This window comes from Oenanthe melanoleuca, chromosome 1 (assembly GCF_029582105.1).
Source record: "Oenanthe melanoleuca isolate GR-GAL-2019-014 chromosome 1, OMel1.0, whole genome shotgun sequence".
Taxonomy (NCBI): Eukaryota; Metazoa; Chordata; class Aves; order Passeriformes; family Muscicapidae; genus Oenanthe; species Oenanthe melanoleuca.
Window position 1 is genome coordinate 72,363,196 of NC_079333.1, and position 20,627 is coordinate 72,383,822.

The 20,627-nt window shown below is 33.6% G+C and overlaps 1 protein-coding gene across 3 annotated transcripts in view; it reads right to left on the reverse strand.

Annotated features, from left to right (window-relative positions):
• The window catches only part of UGGT2 (UDP-glucose glycoprotein glucosyltransferase 2), a 74,758-nt gene that overhangs the window by 13,927 nt on the left and 40,204 nt on the right, over window positions 1-20,627 (reverse strand). For all 3 annotated transcript variants that reach the window (XM_056496442.1, XM_056496434.1, XM_056496448.1), the window contains exons 20-29: window positions 20,440-20,534; window positions 17,935-18,141; window positions 16,661-16,792; window positions 14,661-14,788; window positions 13,394-13,489; window positions 12,211-12,313; window positions 7,405-7,484; window positions 5,867-6,056; window positions 4,856-5,014; window positions 3,647-3,732 (exon numbers count right to left, since the gene is read on the reverse strand). In XM_056496442.1, coding sequence (XP_056352417.1) covers window positions 3,647-3,732; window positions 4,856-5,014; window positions 5,867-6,056; window positions 7,405-7,484; window positions 12,211-12,313; window positions 13,394-13,489; window positions 14,661-14,788; window positions 16,661-16,792; window positions 17,935-18,141; window positions 20,440-20,534 — 1,276 coding nt within the window. The remainder of the gene's footprint in view (window positions 1-3,646; window positions 3,733-4,855; window positions 5,015-5,866; window positions 6,057-7,404; window positions 7,485-12,210; window positions 12,314-13,393; window positions 13,490-14,660; window positions 14,789-16,660; window positions 16,793-17,934; window positions 18,142-20,439; window positions 20,535-20,627) is intronic.

Genomic DNA, 20,627 nt, shown 5'->3' on the forward strand with positions numbered 1-20,627 from the left:
AAACATTATTATGTATTATATAAATTATATTCAAATATTAAACAACAATTTATTTTTTAAGTATGGAAAACATCTTAGAAATTGTGTGATGGCATTAAATGTATTTTTAAAATAGATCTGCTTTAAAAAGCATAGGGAAAGATGCATCACAGTGCTGAGACAGTGAATATCAACTGGCTGGCTTTAGAAACTATACCCTGAAGACAAGGCTGTACAAGCACTACATGAACCTCTGCCTACTGAACGTCAGTTTAAAGCCATTCAGGTGTCTCCAAACTGTATTACAGTCCACTGAGTAACTAAAGTGAAAAATGTTACTGTGATACACTATAACAACATAATTTTCAAATTTTCTAGCTTTTACAGTTCCTTAGCCCGTATATTTCCCCTTCAATCCCTTCTGTCTTTTATCAGCATTAAGTGGGTTCCTCTTGCTAAAGCCACCCACACGAAAAATGGGTTTAAGCAAGTGATTTGCTACCCCTTAGCTTCATTCTTTCTCTAGAAATATAAATATTTAAATCTTGTTTCAGTGTGTATCACACCACTTACCTAAACACTGCAGCATTTTGCACACTCATCTGAATTTTCTATTTAATACACTTTTTTGTAAAATGTGCTATAATCACTAAATCTCACGGAGATGGCCTATCCTTGCACAAAACAATGTTAAGAATTATCTGAATTTTTCTACTCTCTATTGCAGTTTTATTTTCACACTTTTAAAATGTCATATTTATGCACACCCAGCCAGGAATCTTTTCATCACAGGGATGTACAGTGCTGATTTTAATTCCATTTTAAATCAAGTGTCACTAAGAAGTTCTAAAATAGTAAAATTTGATCCAAACACAAAGTGCTGATAGCAGCAGCTGGCCCAATGTTCCCATTTTTGCCCTAGTGTTCACATAATCAAAATTTTCTGTTTTTTGCTCAGTTACCTCAAAATCCCTATGCTATGAATTTTGTAGGTAGATATGGAGGATTCTGCTGATAAAGAGGATTTTTCAAAGTCTTTGCAATATCCTCAGAGTGCTTGGTTTGGATGTAAATTCAACAACATTGCTTTGTCTCCCTAAATCTCTTTCATGGATGCCTCCCTGTGGGCTCCATCTTCACTGAGTGCCAACTGTTCTATTCTGCACAGAACTCAGTTTGATGAATTTCTGTCCTACTATGAACAACCTTGTTAAACCCAAGCAAAACATCTTGCATACTGACAGCACTATGAAATACATAATAACAGCTGCCTTATTGTTATGTAATTGTAAAAAGCTAAACATGTCTAGCAGACTATTTATGTCACAACTGAACATGTTTCAAAAGACTTAGATGCTTTTAATACAAATATGTACCACTATAATAAAAATTATAATTTTCCATAGGGGGAATAAAAGAATTAGGGTTCAACAAATGGAGATCCTTTAAAACCTCAAGCCCAAGAAACATACAACTCCTTGCCCAAACTATAAAATATATAACCATACAGCCAAGCAGTCTACATGACATCAAAACATAATAAATTATATCTACCTGTCTTTTTAAAAAGTAAAATATTCATCAGGATTTTATATATATCTTTAGCTATAAATCATTTTCTGCAATCTTATCTTGCAAAACCTACTTATTTTACTATCAATATCAAAGTCTCAATAATAAGCAGTGCTCAGAGTATAACAATTTTTATTTTCCTAATATTCATAGTAATTTATTAATAACAAATTGATTTACAAGCATGACTGTATCAAAATAATGATCCTTGTTAGAAGCAGTCTCAAGAAGAAAGAGGCAGCTTATTTCAAATGTTGTGCATTTACATATAGTAAGAATAAATTATTTCCAACTGTGAGAGAAGCAAGACGGATAAATACTGAGATATAGAACATTCTAAAACTCCTTTTATAATGTACAGGCCTGTGCCTCAAAGAAAACAGGTTTGCCTCACACTTCAACAGTAGAGGGTATGACTAATATATATGGATGGAGAATAAACTGCATTAAATCTTGGCAAAATTCCATCCCACCAAACAGTTGCCTGAGTTCTGATAGCAACTTCATACTATTAATACTGTAAAAGAAATATCAAGGATCCTGGTGCAGCCCATAAACACACTTTTTCTGTTGTACTTTAAGTCTACAATTGGAATAATAAGATGAAATAAATTCCATTGTTTAGATTACTCATGAGGTATTAGTTTTTAGTAACTTAGCTGAGTTCAATTAAGCCCATTTGTGTTACAGAGGGAAAATGGGCAAAACCCCTGTAGATCATTTAAATTTCCTTTGATCCAGGCTAGAATGTAGTTTTGTTTCATTATTTAACTCAACTACACCTCATTACATTATTCTTTTAAACCAAGCTATCTTATATAAATCACTTTATATTTCTTAATAATTAAATGCTAAATTAGACAAATGGTACAGATACAGTTGGTGGAGATTAGGTGGACCTCTAAGGGTAAGAACTATGTTTTTCTGCTTTTTCAATAGATTGTAAGTGATTTCTGGAAAAAAATAAAGTGAAAATTGCAAACAAATAGAATTAATCTAACATCCCATTAACATTTCTTCCTCTAACACTGATATTAGCTAAATGTTCAAAACTACAAAGAGGTTCATCAAGTTTTTTGTTTTTTAATAGTAGCTGATGATTAACAACATATGGAACTATGTATTCCTGGGCTTCAAGTATTAATAAATATTTTATAAGAAGTAGACCTATTTCAAGCCACATAATTACTTTGAGGGGGAAGAGAGATAACAGGAAAAAGGAAAAAAAAGGAAGAACTGAAACTGAAATTAAATAAACAATATTGCTCCTCTAGAAGAGATTAAATCTAAAGCTTCAAAAGAAAGCTCTCATATGCTACAGGTCTATAGTTTTCCATAAAACATGGAGAAAAGGTGATTCTCTTAAGGAATAGTTAGAATGAATGTGAGCACATGAAAGTCAACCATGCAAATTACAGATCTAGAAGCCATAGAGATGTCACCTAAATGCCAATCACAGGAATACAACTTTCTTTCTATGGACAGAGGTTTCTGCCAAGAGAGGGAAATGGGGTGCAGTCAACATGCAGCCAGGGTCTCAAAATGAAGGGTGCTTTGATATCCTAAGGTGGAGGAGGTATAACTACAGTGATCCTTAGATGACTTAGGCTGATCCAGATAGTTCTGGAGAGCAATGCTCCATTGGAAATAATCTTGAAATTACATGTTAAGTATGTTGGGAATAACAAAATATTAATCAACAAAACCATGAGTGACATTTCTATAGAATTTGGTACAAGCCATTGTGTGATAATGCTAAGCATGCATGGAATTAACAGGGCAAGTATCTGGTAGCTGTCTAACTGTAACTGTATAGTAAAAGACACTGCTAGCATCCAGTCTAGCTGAGCAGCTTAGGTTTATTATCTATTAACATATTGAAATGCCTTCAAAAAACACATAAAGCCATCAAACAACAACCAACAATACAAGGAAATAAGATATCCCTTACAAACTTTAAATCATAATTTGCATCTCATACTTTTTTTAAGGCTATCTTTGCTCATTTTCCTTCAGTGTTGTCAGATCTTTTATGATCAAAATATGTTGCACTTTCAAATTCATTTTTGTTTCCAAAGGATGGATTCATACTTACGAAAAAACCTGATAAATCTCCTCAGACCTTCCTTTACGCAATCTCAGTGTCCAAGCGCCTGGATTTGCTTTCAGCTGAAAATACCCCTAAGTAACAAAAAGACAGGCACTTGTTCTGGTTGCATTTCAGACTCAACCATCTTCACATATAAAAATCAACTATTCAGCATTTATACTAGCCCTGATAGAAGTGTGATGCAACCAACTATCACCTTTCCTGTATGTCCATTTTAATGTCTCTCAGTGCTCCATTTCTTTCTAGATGAATTTGAGTTGTATACAAAAACTCCACCGATGACAGGAAGTCATCAAAAGAGCAGCAAAAAAATAAATTACTCAACAGACCCTAAATTGAAGAGCTTCTTTGAAACTCAAAATCTTTGTCTGGAACAACTTTACAAGTCAACACAATTGCTTCTCATTTTAGGAACACTGTAAACAGCTATTGCTATGTTAAAGTCACAGAGAGCAAGCTTTGAAATGGGAAGAATTGTTAGAAGTTTCATCATGCCAAACATCATCCACTGTTGAGACCATATTTAATACTTATGCAAAAATCAAAGATTCACAATTTATTAAACATTTCATTCTTTATGATACAGTTTTTACAGAAACTAGATAAGAGCAGCTAGGTAAAAGGTCTTGTTCATCAAAATCCTTCCCTATCAAATTCCCTTAGCCAATAGAAAAAAAAAAAAATCTTTCACTTCAAAAGTCACATGGTCTTCTGCTCTACAGACTGCCAACATGAAAAATAATTACTTTGCATGATAAGGGAATTCTCAGGTGTGATTATGTCCCACCAAGGCTCTAAGCACTTACCTGAAGCATCTAAAATAGGAGCCTTCTTTAGCCTGGATCATTGTGTAACAAAAAGGGTTATTTTAAGCAGAATGTGAATCATACCTTACATTTGTCAGGGAATCTCAACCTGAATATAACTGCCTCCTACCACCTACTAGAGGCAATTAGGCTGCCAGTTTAGACACTTCAGGCAAGAGTATAAAATTTAGCTATATTTAAACCTATACTGCATCACAGGAGAGGAGCAGGGGGGAAAGCTCAGCAAACTGGAGATGAGCTCAGCTCCAGGATGTGCCTGTTACTAAACTTGCAACACAGAGAAATGGATTTAAAGAACAAGATACTCATGAAGAATTCTCACAAGAAGTGTGCAATTGTAATGACAATTCCTGTACTAAGTACTTACCAGGTTGGCCATCACAATAGTATCGACCATGACAGGATTATTCTTTGTGCCCAGAGTGAACTGTAACCCTCGAGGAGGTTGTCCAGTTGTCACATCAAAGCAATGTCCTTCAAGCAATATATATTCCAATTCATACTCTGCTAAAACGGCACCTTTTATCTAAGGAAGGAATGCTTCATCAATAAATTATGTCACTTAACTATGTGGGAAAACCAAAATATTACAGTCATAAACATGTTGTGTGGGATTTACCTCAAGATAACTCCCACAGTCAAAAAAAACCCAAGAAAAGTCCATCCAGAAGGAACTTCACTCAATTATAAAACAGGTATCCAAGACAAAGACGAAGGATCACTCTTTGGAGGGACCTTCTCTCCTCTGACTGTTGAGGGAATTGAGGCATCTCTGCCTTGGTAAGGTAAATTCCAATTTTACTTTCACAACACACTTTCCAAATACACAGCTTTGGTCAATCAAACACCCCCAATATTCTGCATAAACCTATTGACTCAAATTTAATGACTTTGAAGATGGGGGATTAAAATAGAATTAAATAGTAATTGAAAGAATTGCGAACTAAAAGAGGGTGAAATACATTTTGAACTACATTAATAAACAGTCATATATTCCAGTTTATATGAAGATTTACCTAGGTTACAAGAACTAGAAAACACAAAGAATCTTTTAATTGCTTTACTTTTATCTTAAATGTAGTATTCCTCTAAACACAAAGCTCAATAGCAGGTAAATTGCTTTAACTTGTACTTTGCATTCTGATATTTTTCTGTTCCACTGCTTTCCTTTAAGACTAGTGTTCTGTTGTGCTTTTTTAGAGAGAAAATGAAGAAAAGATTATGACAAAATAAATGGTAAAATATTGACTAAATAATTAATTACCAAAGAAAGTATTTCTGGAGAACAGACACAAGACAAATCTCGCAAGATTTCCATGTCCCTCTTGAAGTAGAAGGGCCAACATAAGTTTTACAGTGTTTGCAAAATATTACTTACTTCCTGCAAATGAATGTTATCAAGGTCACAGGAACTGTTTACTGCTTCAACCAACCAGCTTTCAGGAGTGATCATGTTTAGGGTCAAAAGCGGTGATTCTGGCAATTCTAGGAATTTTGCTACAGGTTCAGAAGGAAGGTGCTTGTTGATTCCGTAAGTTATTTCTGGCTCCAGAACAAAACGATAGAAGCTGTTGAAAAAGAAGTGTGACAAAACCCCAACTTTTACTGAAATATCAAGTTCAAACACGAAGCTCTTCTAAAATACTTTCAAATACAGTGAACATTTACCAAGTATAATGAAATTTGAAGGCAAAGTAGCTTCCTATTATTTTGGAATGTTATCATACAATACCTACAGTATCTCAAATTTGCTGGTATATGAACACAGATCTATCCACTTTTGGTAATTTTGCTGTGGACATGCCTATTTTCCATTAACACTCTAAAAACTATGAAAGTAAATACCCAAGAGGTGCATCTTGACTGTTAGCAGCCTTGAATTCTCAGAATCACTGAACTAAGCAGGACTACGCTCTATTGGACAAAAGGTCTTTGAGAATGGCTACTGTCACTAGCAGCAGCAAAGACAGAGCAGAGAAAAAGTAGGATTTCTCTGTTCCTCTCCAGCTCTTACCCCAATTATTCCACATGTAAAAGTTCTCCCAAGCACAAGCAAAGAACGAGACACCAAGACCTGCAAAGTGCCCAGCTTCAAAAGCAACCATAACAATGTTCAAACAAGAAGACTCATAATTAAGACCTTCTCATGGAATAAGAGATGTGAGTAATTCCTCTTAAAATACATAAAAACAAAGGACTTCTGTTTTGTGGGCAAATGATTAATTCTCCAACCCACTGGCTAAAGGACAAGCACTAACACCAGCCTCTCTCACAGGTAATTAGTAATATAGGTGTTAGGACTGTAGAAAAAATACCTGCCGAGGAGATGGCTGTGCTTAAACATTTCTCTTAGAGGGAAAGAAATCCTCTTGGAGGGAATTAATTTCAGTGTAAATGTCTATCACTGAATTAGTGAACCCTGATTTTTACACACAGATAAAAGAAACTTCAGCTTATAGTAGATATATTCAGGCTATTATTTTCTCAATGAAATTTAACAGTATCTCAATATAACAAATGCGGACTTTACATTTATTCAGATGAATTTGAATTCTTAGGAGTACTGAATCTGTAAAACTCATTACACAAACAGCTGGCTGTAAAGAAAGGAACAACTCAGAGAGATAATCCCCCTCTGCAAGTTGTCACAGGCATAAAAGACTCTCCACTGATTCATTTAAGGCCTCTTAATGAGAGGTGCATTTGATGGACAAGATCACGTCCCTGTGATGCCATGCTTGACACCTTGAAACAAGAACTTTTCTCTAAACAGGTGCAAACTGCATAGGAATGTTCAATGAAAAATGAGACAACAAAAAGAATTCAGAAACACAAAGCAATGTTTACTTTTAAAGAAAATATACACAATTAAGGCTGTTTTTCCAAAATGAGCATGAAAAACTATGAACTACTAACCTCTTCAGTGGCACTTCAGACAGCTTAGATCTGCAGTTCAAAAATAACCTGAGTTTCATATTGATAATGTCCTTGAGTACCTACAGAAAAAAATCTCTGTGAAAAATGGCTCTTGGTAGTCACCAAACTTTGAAAAAAAGCCAAAGTTACCCTTGTGACACTCTGTCATTTCTCAAGTTTCAGGAGAAATCTAAAACTTTTTAAAAATATAAATATATCTGCATATTAAAGGTTATTGTCAGATATTCTAAATAAAGATATGACCTTGCCTAAAACTGCATGACTTAGCACATTATATTCTTGATATTAATGTCTTCTACTCATGCAGTTTTCTCAAGAGCAACTATCCACATTTTCCAACACTTGAGTAAATGATATTATCACCCTTGTTACATTGTGACTTTAAAACACTTGAAGTTCTCTAAGTACAGTACATGCCTTTCATTTAACAACCAGTCTTGAAATAATTACTTTCACTCTTATTAAAATAGTTGTATACAGAAAATTATTGAACATAGCAAATTTCAGAGAACTATTTTAATACTCAATTATTTAATAACTTTAAATGTTGACAATAGATTAACAATATATTAAACCATTCAAGTAACTTCAAAACATTTTGGTAAGATAATATATTTATATTTTTTTTCTCTAGGTTTCTTTATCTGTTCATTTCTAAAATAGTAATGTTCTGGATGCTGTTATAGAGGAACCACAATATCAGAACAGAATTTTTTTCTCATTTTTGTGAGCAATCTGTTTTGCTTAAAGCTAACAAAGTTATTAATTTCTTTAAAGCACTCATAAAAACCTTTATCAAGTTACCTTCATTTCTGTGGTTTCTGACACAAAGTGCTTATCTGAAAGCATAAAGCAGCTGTGCCTACATTTATGGATATTAGAAGTGCCAATAAGATATAAAAACTAAGTTACAAAACCAATACTAGTAAGGCTAATATCTAAAATTACTACAATAGAAAATAAATTGGGAACAAAGCAAGACAATACTCATCATTAAATCTCTCTTTTATTACCATTGTAATTTTTCTTTCCTCAGTTCAACCCATGGCTTGCACACATTCTTTACTACAATGCTGTAACTTTACTTAGCTCTAGGGACCTGTTCTATTCCTAGTTTCCTACTCTCATCTTTTGTGTCACCTGAATATCATCACTGAAAAACTACTGAATAAAAAAATAAAGACTAGAGAATAGCAGATTTGTGTGAACATGTGAAGAAGCAGGAAATGAGAACCAAAGAACACTGGAAGCATGAGAAGGGAAAGCATTACTTAACATAAGTTTAAGACCACCAAAATCAAAACAGAGGTCAAAATGACTCAAATATCTATCTACCATTAAGAATAAAGATAATTATAAAAGCCTGTATGGACTTTACCTTCAAACAAAACAAACTCCTCATCCATTAGCAAGAATGATTCTTCAGCAATCTGCATGGATAGGCTTTTGTGTGTAGAATGAAATTATCTTGCAGAAGGCTGATGCATCATCCAAATTCACCAGCTGACCATGAAATTTAGTACAGTAGCCAAAAAAAGCCCTTCTTAATTATCATTTTAAAGGATTTTAAATAGGAAATGACAAATAAGACAAGAATTAATTATCTCTGTGTTTTTCAACAACACAACTTCAGAAATACTGAACTTGGTTCTATTATTTTAGGGCTTCTGAGGACACCAGAAACCAGGGCATTTGAATCAACACATGAAAAAGGTGACAAAATTAATAAGACTCTTTTATAGGATACTTGAAGAGTTCAGTCTGTTTATTTTAAATAAGAAAATTCAAAGAGCATAGAAATTTAGCTTAGGGAACACTGCAAAACATGGTTGAAATATTTCAGAAGGCCTGAAAATTGTTCAAGAGCTAGTTTTATTGTGCATGTGCACAATAAAAAGTCATTTGCAAGACACTTACTTGAGTTACTACAACTCATCTGAAGAACATTAACTCGGTAAACCATTATTATTCAACCAGTCACTTGGAATTGTTTGTGAACTTCAGGATAATACAAAGCATCTGCACTGAAAACAAACTTATAATAGACTCTTCAACAGAACTGGCAAAGTGATGAGAACATCAAGGCTTACAGCATGCATCTAAACAAAAATATATAATTCCAAGTCTGAGTTTAACAGTGAGGTTAATTAGCTACTGGAAAAGCTCAGTAGGAGCTCTAATCTGTACTCAACTGCTTGGTAATATTTAAATTAGGAATTGATTAAAAAATTATTTCTACTTCAAATAATAATTGTGAAGGAGTCCTGTGACCTGTGTTATATAGGAAATCAGACTAGATTATCAAAAGGGGCTCCTTCAGGGATCCTTTCACTTTAGGGATGGAATAAATAGTCCTCTATGAAGACCCAATGAACAAAGGAAAAAAAGGCAAAAGACAACTGACAGAAAAAAAAAAAAAATAAAATGTTTGATTTTTTTCTCCATATTTTTGAATTACTGGATATTTACTGGAACAAGAAAAAAAAAGGTAGATGATGATATGTAGAATAATTTTTCTTCCTGCTTTTGGTGAACCATGAGGAAAAAAATCCACAACTTTTCAATTTTGCCCTCCATTTTAGCCAAAGGAATTTCTACTTTTCTTCCATCACCTTAGAGATCACCTTCATAACTTCAGGACTAGTTAGCTCTTCCATATATTCTGCTGAGAACTTATGTGGCCCAACCATGGTAAAGTTATGGCTGGCATTTAAATATGTACAGTAGGCAGTGACTGCCTTGTCTGGAAATACGTGATGCTGATGTGTGTAACAAAACTTCTTGAAAAAAAGGAAAACACAGATTATATGGAAGATGCTACCTGCCTCATTCTGGAGAGGATTAGAGCAATTCTTATGATACAATCCAATACATATTTTAAAAACAGACAGCAGCTTTGACTGAGCTCTCATTCGTGCTCTGATTGATACCCTCCTCTGCCCTTAATTGCCAGTCTCTCAGACCAAGCAGTAAAGTTTAGATTACGGCCTACCACTAGCTATTTATATCTCTCTCAATTTCAATCCCACTTATTATGAGCACCTTTTGGTTTGTATTTTTAATAAATAATACGAAAAGATTTATTTGAAGTGACTGCTAAGTGACAGAAAGTAATATAATAGAGCAGTTTCACCATGGTGAAAAAACTCAATCATTTTATGGACATATTCAATGCAGAATGGGGCAAGAATCATGTGTTTTGCCACAGTAGTTACTCTGTAAATTTTTCACCATGAATAGTTACCAATCCAATATACTTGCCTCTAATCCAATTATGTAACTGAAAGAAAGAGTCTTTAAATATAAATATATTCCAGTGATTCAAGTTTATAGTATTTAAATCCCCTATACATAGTAAGCTTATCAGAAAGGCATTAATTTAAGAACTTTGAGTTTGGGGCTTGCTGCATTTGTATGTCTGCTTTGTTTCTACAGCAGGAGATGGTGGCTTTCCAGGTAAAAATAATAATAATAATTTTAAATATATACAAAAATTTTCAAGCTATTTTTCATTTCTTAAAAGATATTATTAAAATTTTTGATCTACACTAAAATATTTCTGGTTTGTTTACTTTCAACAGCATTTCACTATTCTCTCCTAAGAGTTGACTTCTTGAATAAAACTGAGCTCCTATGAATCAAGCAGGATCTGCAATAGCTGAACAGATGGGACACCATGGGAGTCATTTGCCCAGGCATGCATGAGGGAGCCTGTTGAGCTCAGAGGAATGGAGGTTTCTGCTCTGAGATACAAGATCCTTGATGTGATTTACACTCATAGTATGAACTTCTGGCTAAATGGAGTCCAATTCAGTCCATTTCAACATGAAAGTATTTTCTTTTGGTAACACCAAGCTTTCATTTTAACTGAGAAGGGTTTAAAAAAAGCTAGTATTCAAGAATCTTGAAATAGCAAAATTTTTCATGAATTTTAAAAAATGTTTTACTTTGCTCCACTATGTGAACAGTGAGTAGATGCTTCAACATTTGATATAAAAATGTATGAAAATGGAAGGGGAGAAAGCAACATAAGAATTTATGAAACTTGCATAATTACTGCAGGAAAAAAAAAAAAAAGATAAAATAGGGTGCAGCAAAATTCAAGTTGGAGGCTTCAGAATTGTAACAGACTATAAAGTGAAGACAAAATTTACATTTTTATGGGAAACTATAAAGGAACTTGAGACATGGTGATATTCTGCAGTAGGTGAAAGAAGAAAATAATTTTAGCAGCTGTGTTTTTAGGACAGTTTCTCTTTAGAAGATCAATAGCTAGACACAGTGGAAGCATATCTAGATATACTTGGGAGCACTAATCAACTGAGAAATATCCCTCCAAGAGCTGAAAGATTTATAGTTCAATCTTCTTATGATGATATTACAGGTCAGATTTAGACAATCTCATTTAGATGCCTTGGAAAACTAAGGTGATCTGGTTTAACGGAAAGAAACACATACCTCCTGTGATTTTGAGAAGCAAAAAATTATGTGCACAATCTCCTTCCTTTCTTTCTATTGACTGTAGAGAGCACTTACAGACTCACTTTAAGAGGAATGGAACATGGGGTATCTAAATCTTACTTTCAAGTGACATATTCATAATGATGAACTAGGTCATCCTCAACTTTGTTTACAAATTAAAACAACTAAACACACATTTTAAAAGAAAAGAAAAAGCAGCCAAATCTTGTTTACCCTTTGCTATACTCTATGTAGAAATTAGACCAAGTTTAGCAACATCTGAACTACAAATATGCAAATTAAAAGAAATGACCACCATCTTACAATCAATAAATGGGACATCTTCTGTGCTTCTCTTGTCAATGGATCCACAATAGCAATAACATCATAGAATGGGTCATTCTCTTGGGGTTCCACTTTAACTACACTGTTAAAAAAGTATTAAAAACAAGTGACATGAAAACTCTAAAATGAACCCGTGGAAATGACAAACTTTAGACATGAATTTGTAATATCAGAGGCACTTCATGCTCAAGAAAATATTTCCTTCATTTCAAGCAATCATCATGACTGTTCCCTGTGATACAATTAGAAAAGCTAAATGTGAACAGGAATAAAAAAATATAGCATTAATCTACATACTTCTATACTGGTTATTGATTCAATACATTCTCCACAACAAAATTAATGAAACAAAACACAATAAGACTTTAAAAAGGGCCTTTTTGTCACTTGTCTACAGTTCCCTTTGTAGAGACCTGGAATCATTGGATCAGACAAATAACGGTGGTGACACGATTTTTTAAAAAAGAAAAAGGAGAAAAATGACATCTGAGAAGTGTAAAACTTAATAGGCTGGACTAGATTTATACATTCCAGAAAATAATTCCATCTGATAGACTTGATTAGGCTAAGTCAAGCAGCCTGTAGTTAAAGTACTCTGGATTTACAGGAACAAAATGTCAGTAAACTTAATTTTAAAAAAGGAAAAAAACTCTGTAAATACAGAAAAGGGACTATCAGAATTTGTTTTCCACAAAACATATGGTAGCAGCACAGTACTGACTGTTACTAGAGTAACTTTGACAAATGTGTCAGCCTCTTAGAAAAGGCTACCACTCCTGCCTTCACCAACAGGGACAGCCCATCAGCACACACACTGGAGCACCTTTAACAACAAAAACAGAGATTTGAAAACAGCAGGACAAAATCTTTTATAAAAATTTGTCATTTGATCACAGTTTTTGTATTATCATATGTCCTTTTAAAACACGTACCCATCTGCTCTTTTTTCAGGAAAGGATGGTTGGGAAATCAATAGGTATTACTACTGAATTTATCAAGAAAAAGGTAAAGATGTATTATGCTATGGCAGATGAGCAGGCTGTTCATACAACAGTTTTAAAATCAGAATGCTTACTCAACTTCCCAAAGACTCTATGTAATCATCAGTACATTCAAATGTTAATAAAAAATACTCTAAGTGCATTACCATGACAAAACTGACCTGTGCTGTTCTTTGAGTAATTCAACATCTTGTCTCATGTCTGTTTTAGGCAAAGATGACAGCAGGGCATCTATTTTCATAATCAAATCACTTCCACTGTATTAGATAAGGCACATATAGTTTAGTTTTCATTAGAAAAGAGGTAAAACATTAACATTTTAATAAAGGATATTTAGGAAGGCCACATCCCAGACCTGGACTCTAAGGTGATTAACACCTTGGGACTTGTAGCTTGGAGTTAAACCTTTAGCACGACAGTGCCCAAGAACCAGTACAGCCTTAGAGAAGCCTTGTGAAATGTACACTTCTTAATTTGAAGAGATGCAGAATTCACAGAGTTATCATTGAGCCATACAACAATTGTTTTTCTCAATTGGGTGTTGGGTGTTCAAATCTGTGCAATTTGATGAAAATGTGACATTTTGTCCATATGACAAATTAAGCCCAAATTAAGGACAAGTTTTTACTAGCCACAAATTTGCCAAAGAGTCCTGATTCAGAATCAAGAGAAGCGAGTATATGATGTTAAAATCTGCTGACATTTAGAACCCTTTATTCCTTTTAAATTTTTAAAAGTATTTTCCCATTTATGACAACATCAAGGAACAGACATAAATGGCCAAATTTCAAGTTTATTTGACCACATACTTAAATCTTTTCTATTGGTATTTCCAACTGAAGTTTCCTTAGAAATCTTAGTTCTATTTCAGTGCTGTTAAGTTGCAATATTTGTCTAAATAAGTTTTGCCTCTCGCTGCTTATCTCCTTGAGTTCTACCTCTTGTTGATTTTGTTCTTCTGGTAATGATTCTTTCAGTTGTGCCAGTCCTTCTAGATAACAGAAATGATACTCAGAAAGTCGACAGATACTGTAAGAAGAATATAATGCTGCTTTCTTCTTTGTATACAAGCTGTATCCTTAGACTAGAAGATGGCCTGAACTCATCTCATCTTTATACTGCTTCAGTGAACAGATGTGTAAACATTGTATACTATGGTGTCACAGCATCTGCCCATGCCTCTGCAGGCTCCCTTACTAACAGTTCCCAAAGACAATGACTTCAAATATTAATTCTCAGATTTGGCTTAAGATGCACTGTATTTTATCAAGCTTATTATTACTCTTTACAATTACTTTTATGTAAACAAAACCTAGAAGGAATCATTTACTGTTAGCTGTAATCTTGGTTGTAATGACAGTGAAAGTAGGGCAAGTATTTGGAGTAATTCAGCAGAGCTGCACACGTTATGAGGCAAGAGAATTTTACCTTTTGCTAGTGTTTCCCATCTCTTTGACAAGAGCTTTAATCTTCTCTGATGAGGTACTGTATGTTATCTTTTCCAACAAATTAAAGTCTTCTGTATGGAATTCATTTTCATCTAAAGGACCTAGTATCTTAGACAGAGGAAAAAAAAGTTAAGTGTAGAATATCCCAATAATGCTCTGTTTGTAAGTAAGAATAAACTAATTTTTAAATGAATGCACAATATTGCATATGAAACCAATCCTTGTATACATCAATACTATTGATTATAAAATTAATTAAACTTCATAGTAACTATGCAGGATCAGGTTTTTACACTTATGTGATTACAGTTAATTATCAATCACAAAGAATAACCACAATGGAAATATCCATGCTATTTTTCATTATACATCCTCTGTTAAGGAATACACTATATAGAAATTTAGAAACTCTAAATTTAAGGAAAAAAGCTCTCTTAAGTAAAATATGTTAAGTTCTAATTACACTCTTTATTTGTTTAATTCTATGAACACAATCAACTTCTAAGACTTGTCAAATTAAGCAGAATGGATAGAAATAATAGGAAAGGATGCATAATGTGAGAGAATATAGGATTACTACATTTTTTGGTGTCTGAAGGAAAAGAAAGTGCCTTGGAGTCCCAGAAAATAGCTTTGAGGATGCTGTTGGGATTTCCTACTCAGTCTATCAGGCCAAACTGACCCAAGACAACAATATGTTGGCTCCCAGGATGCAGAATATCATGATAATGCTTCTTTCCCAAAATTCAACTGCTTCCTATAAATGACAGGCTATATAACAAATTCCACTTTTGATTTTTTTTTATTAATGATGCATGAGATAGATGAAATCACATTACACATAAGTGTAATTATGAAATACTATGGTAATTTAGGAGAAATCATAATTAGAAAAAATTAATTTGCTCATAAAAGCAGAACTTCTGTAATGAAATAGCAAGGACAGAAATGAAGGCTATCTTATGTCTTTTTAAAAGTAATCCCTTCGAGTGAAAACACACTTTTAGAGATATGAATATGCATTATTAAATTTATCCAATTATTTTTATGAAACTTATTTCCCCAAAACTTAACATATGACATTATTTGAGCTTTTTTAGGCATGTAATAATAACTTATAAAATAAATTCACTAATTTAGTTATGAGGGCCTTGACACAAAATAGCTAACAACTGTTTAAGGCTTCATTAACAAAATGTTTTGTGTGTTTCTTAGCAGTATTTCAGTTGCATCTCAAAAGCATTTAAGATGCATAAGAGTAACTAAACCCACAATTTAAAAAGTTTCCAGTAATGAGATGCCAACACAGTTTTCTTTCTATTTCTTTTGAATGCTGGAGGAGTAAATCAAAAATAGAAGAATTAAAAAGTAATTTATAAACTGTATTTGTAATGTAAAGCATTGACTGTCATTTAACAAGCACTAAATATTGAATGCAACATTATATTTTTTCATCACAGATAATCTGTTGACAAACCTTAATTAAGCCTATTGGTTATAATATACATACAAAAAATTGAAACAACAAAATTAGTGTACTTTTATCTGCATATTAAGAATTAAGACTATAAAACAACTTAATATTTATAAAAATATGGTGTTTTAGAGGTTGAAATACCAACCTAGGCAATGTAATTTATATACATTTATTTACATGGTAAAATAAAGGCAACTTTAGGATCAAAACTTATTCTTAAACATCACAAATAATAAATCAGATAACCTATTTTGAGAATTTTGTCAGATTAACTATAAAATAGCTGTGGGAATGACATAGACATACAGCTTCAATGGAATGGAGCTAATGAACAAATTAGGAGTAAAACAAAATAAAAAAAGCAAGGCAAACGTTCATACCATTCTTCAACAACTGTCTGAATAAATGGGAAATCAATATAATGCATTTTCTTTAGTTTGAAACTGAAGTTCCAGAAGTAAAAACATCCTAAAAAAGATTGAGAGACTTAATTTCTTTCTTACCCTGCCATTGCTAATAACAGCCATTTGCCCAGGAAGCAGCTTCAGAACCTCCTGGCAGAACATCTGGTGAGTTTTAATTAAATCCAGTCCTAAAGTGTTGTACTTCTTCTCAAAAGTATCACCATCCATTCCCTAAAGCAAAGGTAAAGCATTATATGCTGGAATGATTCAGAAAAAATACATTTTGTAACAGGTGAGGAAATAAAAGATTTTCTTCAAGTGATGTGGTAACCAGAAATCAAAGTAAAACAGCCACCTCAGCTTCAGTGTAAGCACAAAAGTGTTGGTGGTGAGCCACGGTCTCACAACCACCTAGAGTGCAGTTTGTACCCTGGGGCAGCTGTGAATAACCATGAGAGCAAAGCTGAGCCTGAGGTTAAGCAATTTTTCATGTTCCAGCACAACAGCTGCACGAAAAGTAACACTCTCTTAACAACTTAACTGTATTCTCATTTTTAGAAAAATGATATAAAAAAATTTGTAATACTCTAAAAACCTAACAGTCATTCTAATATGACCATTGGATACAATTTGAACATGTTTTGGGAAAGCCAACATCATCCAGAAAGACATACAAATCCATTTTCAAAGTGAAAAACATGCCAAAACTTACACTGCAACCGTGCCTCACCTGTCAAAATTATTCTGATATGTATCTCTTCATTAGTAATATTCGCATGAAGCAAACAGATTCATTCAGATACAATTAATAAAATGACAATAATTGGCAACATATTTAGCACACACAGCTTCATTGGAGACCTTTATGTCTTTCAAAATTTATTAAACAATGAAACAAGAGCATGACTCAAAAATATTAATTTTCTAATATGGTTCCAGAGAGCTCTCTTAGTCTTCTAACTCTTTCTATTTAAAAAGACTAAAATTTACAACTCCTCCTGAGAGAAAAACAGAAGTTAGCAGCTGTTATTCTGTAACTCAGCTCAACTCTCATGCAGTCTAAACTTTCTCTGAAGTCTAAATTACTGAAAAACATTAATACTGCAATTTTAACTATGAGAGAGCTATTTACAAATATCAACAATTAAAAATTAAACTATTTTTCTCTTAATTATATGGTACTATTCTGAATTTTTCAGTACTCTCATATTTTCTCCCTTTAAAGAAATTCTCTACTCTTCAATCCCACGAAATTCATCAAAAATCCAAATCTGCTTATAAACTTCATGGGATTCAGCCAAACACTTATTCTCACCACCTCCTTCCATGTAAAATAACAAAAAAAGAAATAATCTAATTTAGTTTGCACTCACTGGGATGAGGAATTTAACAATTTTAGTTCCAGAAGCAAGGGATTTTGCTGCCTCTTCCTTAATGAGTTTACTCAGGAAACTTTTTAAGTTGCTGTTGTTTTGGGTTAAAAAAGCAGCCAAAATTCCTCTTGCAATGGCTGTGTTATCTTCCTTTATTTTTGATGAAGGATTGTTCAAAATCCCAACTCGTGTATGACTGCTTGTTTTCTGCAAAGAAAAACACAGAACAATAAGTAATTTTACAGCATCTGCTGTTACCTAATGTATTCATATCAATTATAACTATGTGAAATGCCCTTAAGTATTTAATTTTTTGCAGCTATTCATCTTTAGAAAAGATACATCATTGACTAACTCAGAAATCCAACTGTGAGAAAAAATGTGATCAGTAAGGATATACCTATTCTGTGATAAATATTTTAAAAAGAAGAGTTAAAGTTTTTTTAAGAGAAAATTGCTTTGAGCATTTTGCAGAAGCATGTTTTTAACAAAAGACATACAAAAGTGTACATTTACAGTTTTCAGAACTAGTTTTACAGACATCTTCCTACTTTTCAAAAATTATTGAACTAAGCATAAAGTAATGCAAGAGAATTTATCCACTTTATCACTTTAATCTTCAGCAGCAGCAAAGACTCTCACTTGCTAAAATCAGTGATGCCACTCAAATTTTACCAGAAAATGTGATGATTATAAGGTAGGATCAAATAATATCACTAACTGAAGAAAAGTAAAATGAACTCAAATGCAGGAAGGATAAAAAAATAAGGAATGCAATCACTGGTATTCAGCACTGGAGAGGCTTTCATGAAGTACTTCCAAGATGGTCAGAAAACCATGAGGAAGCACTGAAGAATCTGGCCTTGCTCCATCTGGCAAAGAGGAGACCACAGAGAACTTGAATAGCAACCAACAGCTACTGAAGGGACAGTGAAAAACATGACAGGGCTGAACTCTTCCTGGTATCAGCAAAGAGTAATAAGGGGTAATGCTCAGAAATTTTGGCTTGGCAGAAAAGAACTACAATAGGAAGACAGTGCAACACCAGAGTAATTTGAAAAAGGAAGGGACAGAGTCACATCCTTGGAGATTTTCAGAAATGCTTCAAACATACAACTGACCTTATGTAATGAGGCAATAATTCCACTTTGAGCAAGAGGCTGAACTGGATGACCTCAAGAGGTCTCTTCCAGATCAGAAAACTTAAGCTTTTTTTCAAAGGAAGCAAAAATCTATCGGAGTTTTCAAAATAGCACGTATTAGCTGGAATAGTTAGAAGTGAATTTCCTTCAGCCATTTTCACCCCCAGATTTTTACATGCTTTTCTTCAAATGCTGATGGCAAGTCATGAGCAAGTAGTGACTGTGACAATTCTGCTACTATCAGGAATTATACTAGACCCTGACTTGAGAGATAAAAGGAACTACAAAGGACTAAATAATCTCAATACAAATCAGTTGACTTCAAAAAAATACTGTTTCATCTTATCTCTCCTTAAATTTGAAAATCACTAGAACTAGGATACATGAGATTTATCTCATGTTTTGGGATTTTTTTTCCTAGATTCTCCTCATCAACACAAGGTGACTTGCCCAGGTGGTTTTCACCTCTTAGATGGGAGTTGTGGCACATTTCCCCTGCTGAAGAGGGTTAAAAAACAAAGCTAGAGAGGGAGTACACCTATCAAGCCTGAGACATAAATCAAGAAGTCCAAGAAATTAAATGTTTTTCTGTAACAAGGACTTGCACTGCATATTCTTCTTTACCTTTTTCAAAGCCTCTTTCAAGACATAGTTGTTACCACATTCTCTTGGCAACATCCAAATTGTCTAATTCCCTTAGGGTGGCTCCTATTTAATTCCTGATCAGAAAATCTAGATGCTTTCCTGGTCTCAGTTTAAGTACTCTTTTAACCTGTCCCAAACAGAGGGTCTTTTTGTCATTTACATTGACGTGACATTTATACTGTCTAAAGGATATTTATATTTCAGACATTCATACTTTAAAACCTATTATTAACACAGAAGAACTTAAAAATAAGTAAACTCAAAATTGCAGATGATCCTCCTAGCATATCAAAACACACCTGAAAATTGATCTTAGAAGGACACAAACAGTTCATGGAAAAATGGTTGCTTCATGGGCACAGCTGTGCCACATAACACAGAAGAACACTGCTTAATGGTTCACATCAACAGGTAGTATCCTAAAATCCTCCCAGGTAACATTCAGGGCTACCTGATGGGAGAAAGTCTAACTGGGAAGGAATTCACCCTTTTAATACAGTGTCACAGTTTCTCTCCTGCCTCACGAGTCCATGAACAAAATTATAATTTCCCTGCAGGAATTGAGTAAAACAAAAGCACAATCTCTTAAATCTGCACCTGACCAACAACAACAAAGCTACTACACTTTTATTTAAGAGTATGACTTTTGAATTTCCAGAGAGAGTTGTTAAGAACATATTCATAATAACTATTTTAATAAAACCTGCTAGAAACTCACCAGGCTTTTCAAGGCATTAGAAAGCAGTTGTCTCCCAGCTGGTTTATCAAAATCAGCAATAATCCAGACAGTAACAGCATATAATGCATCTTCATCTGAAAATTAAAGATAATCCTGTTTTACATTCTGGAGAATCTTCTCATGACTAATGAAAAACATATTAATTCTGTTTGTCATTTCAAAATTCA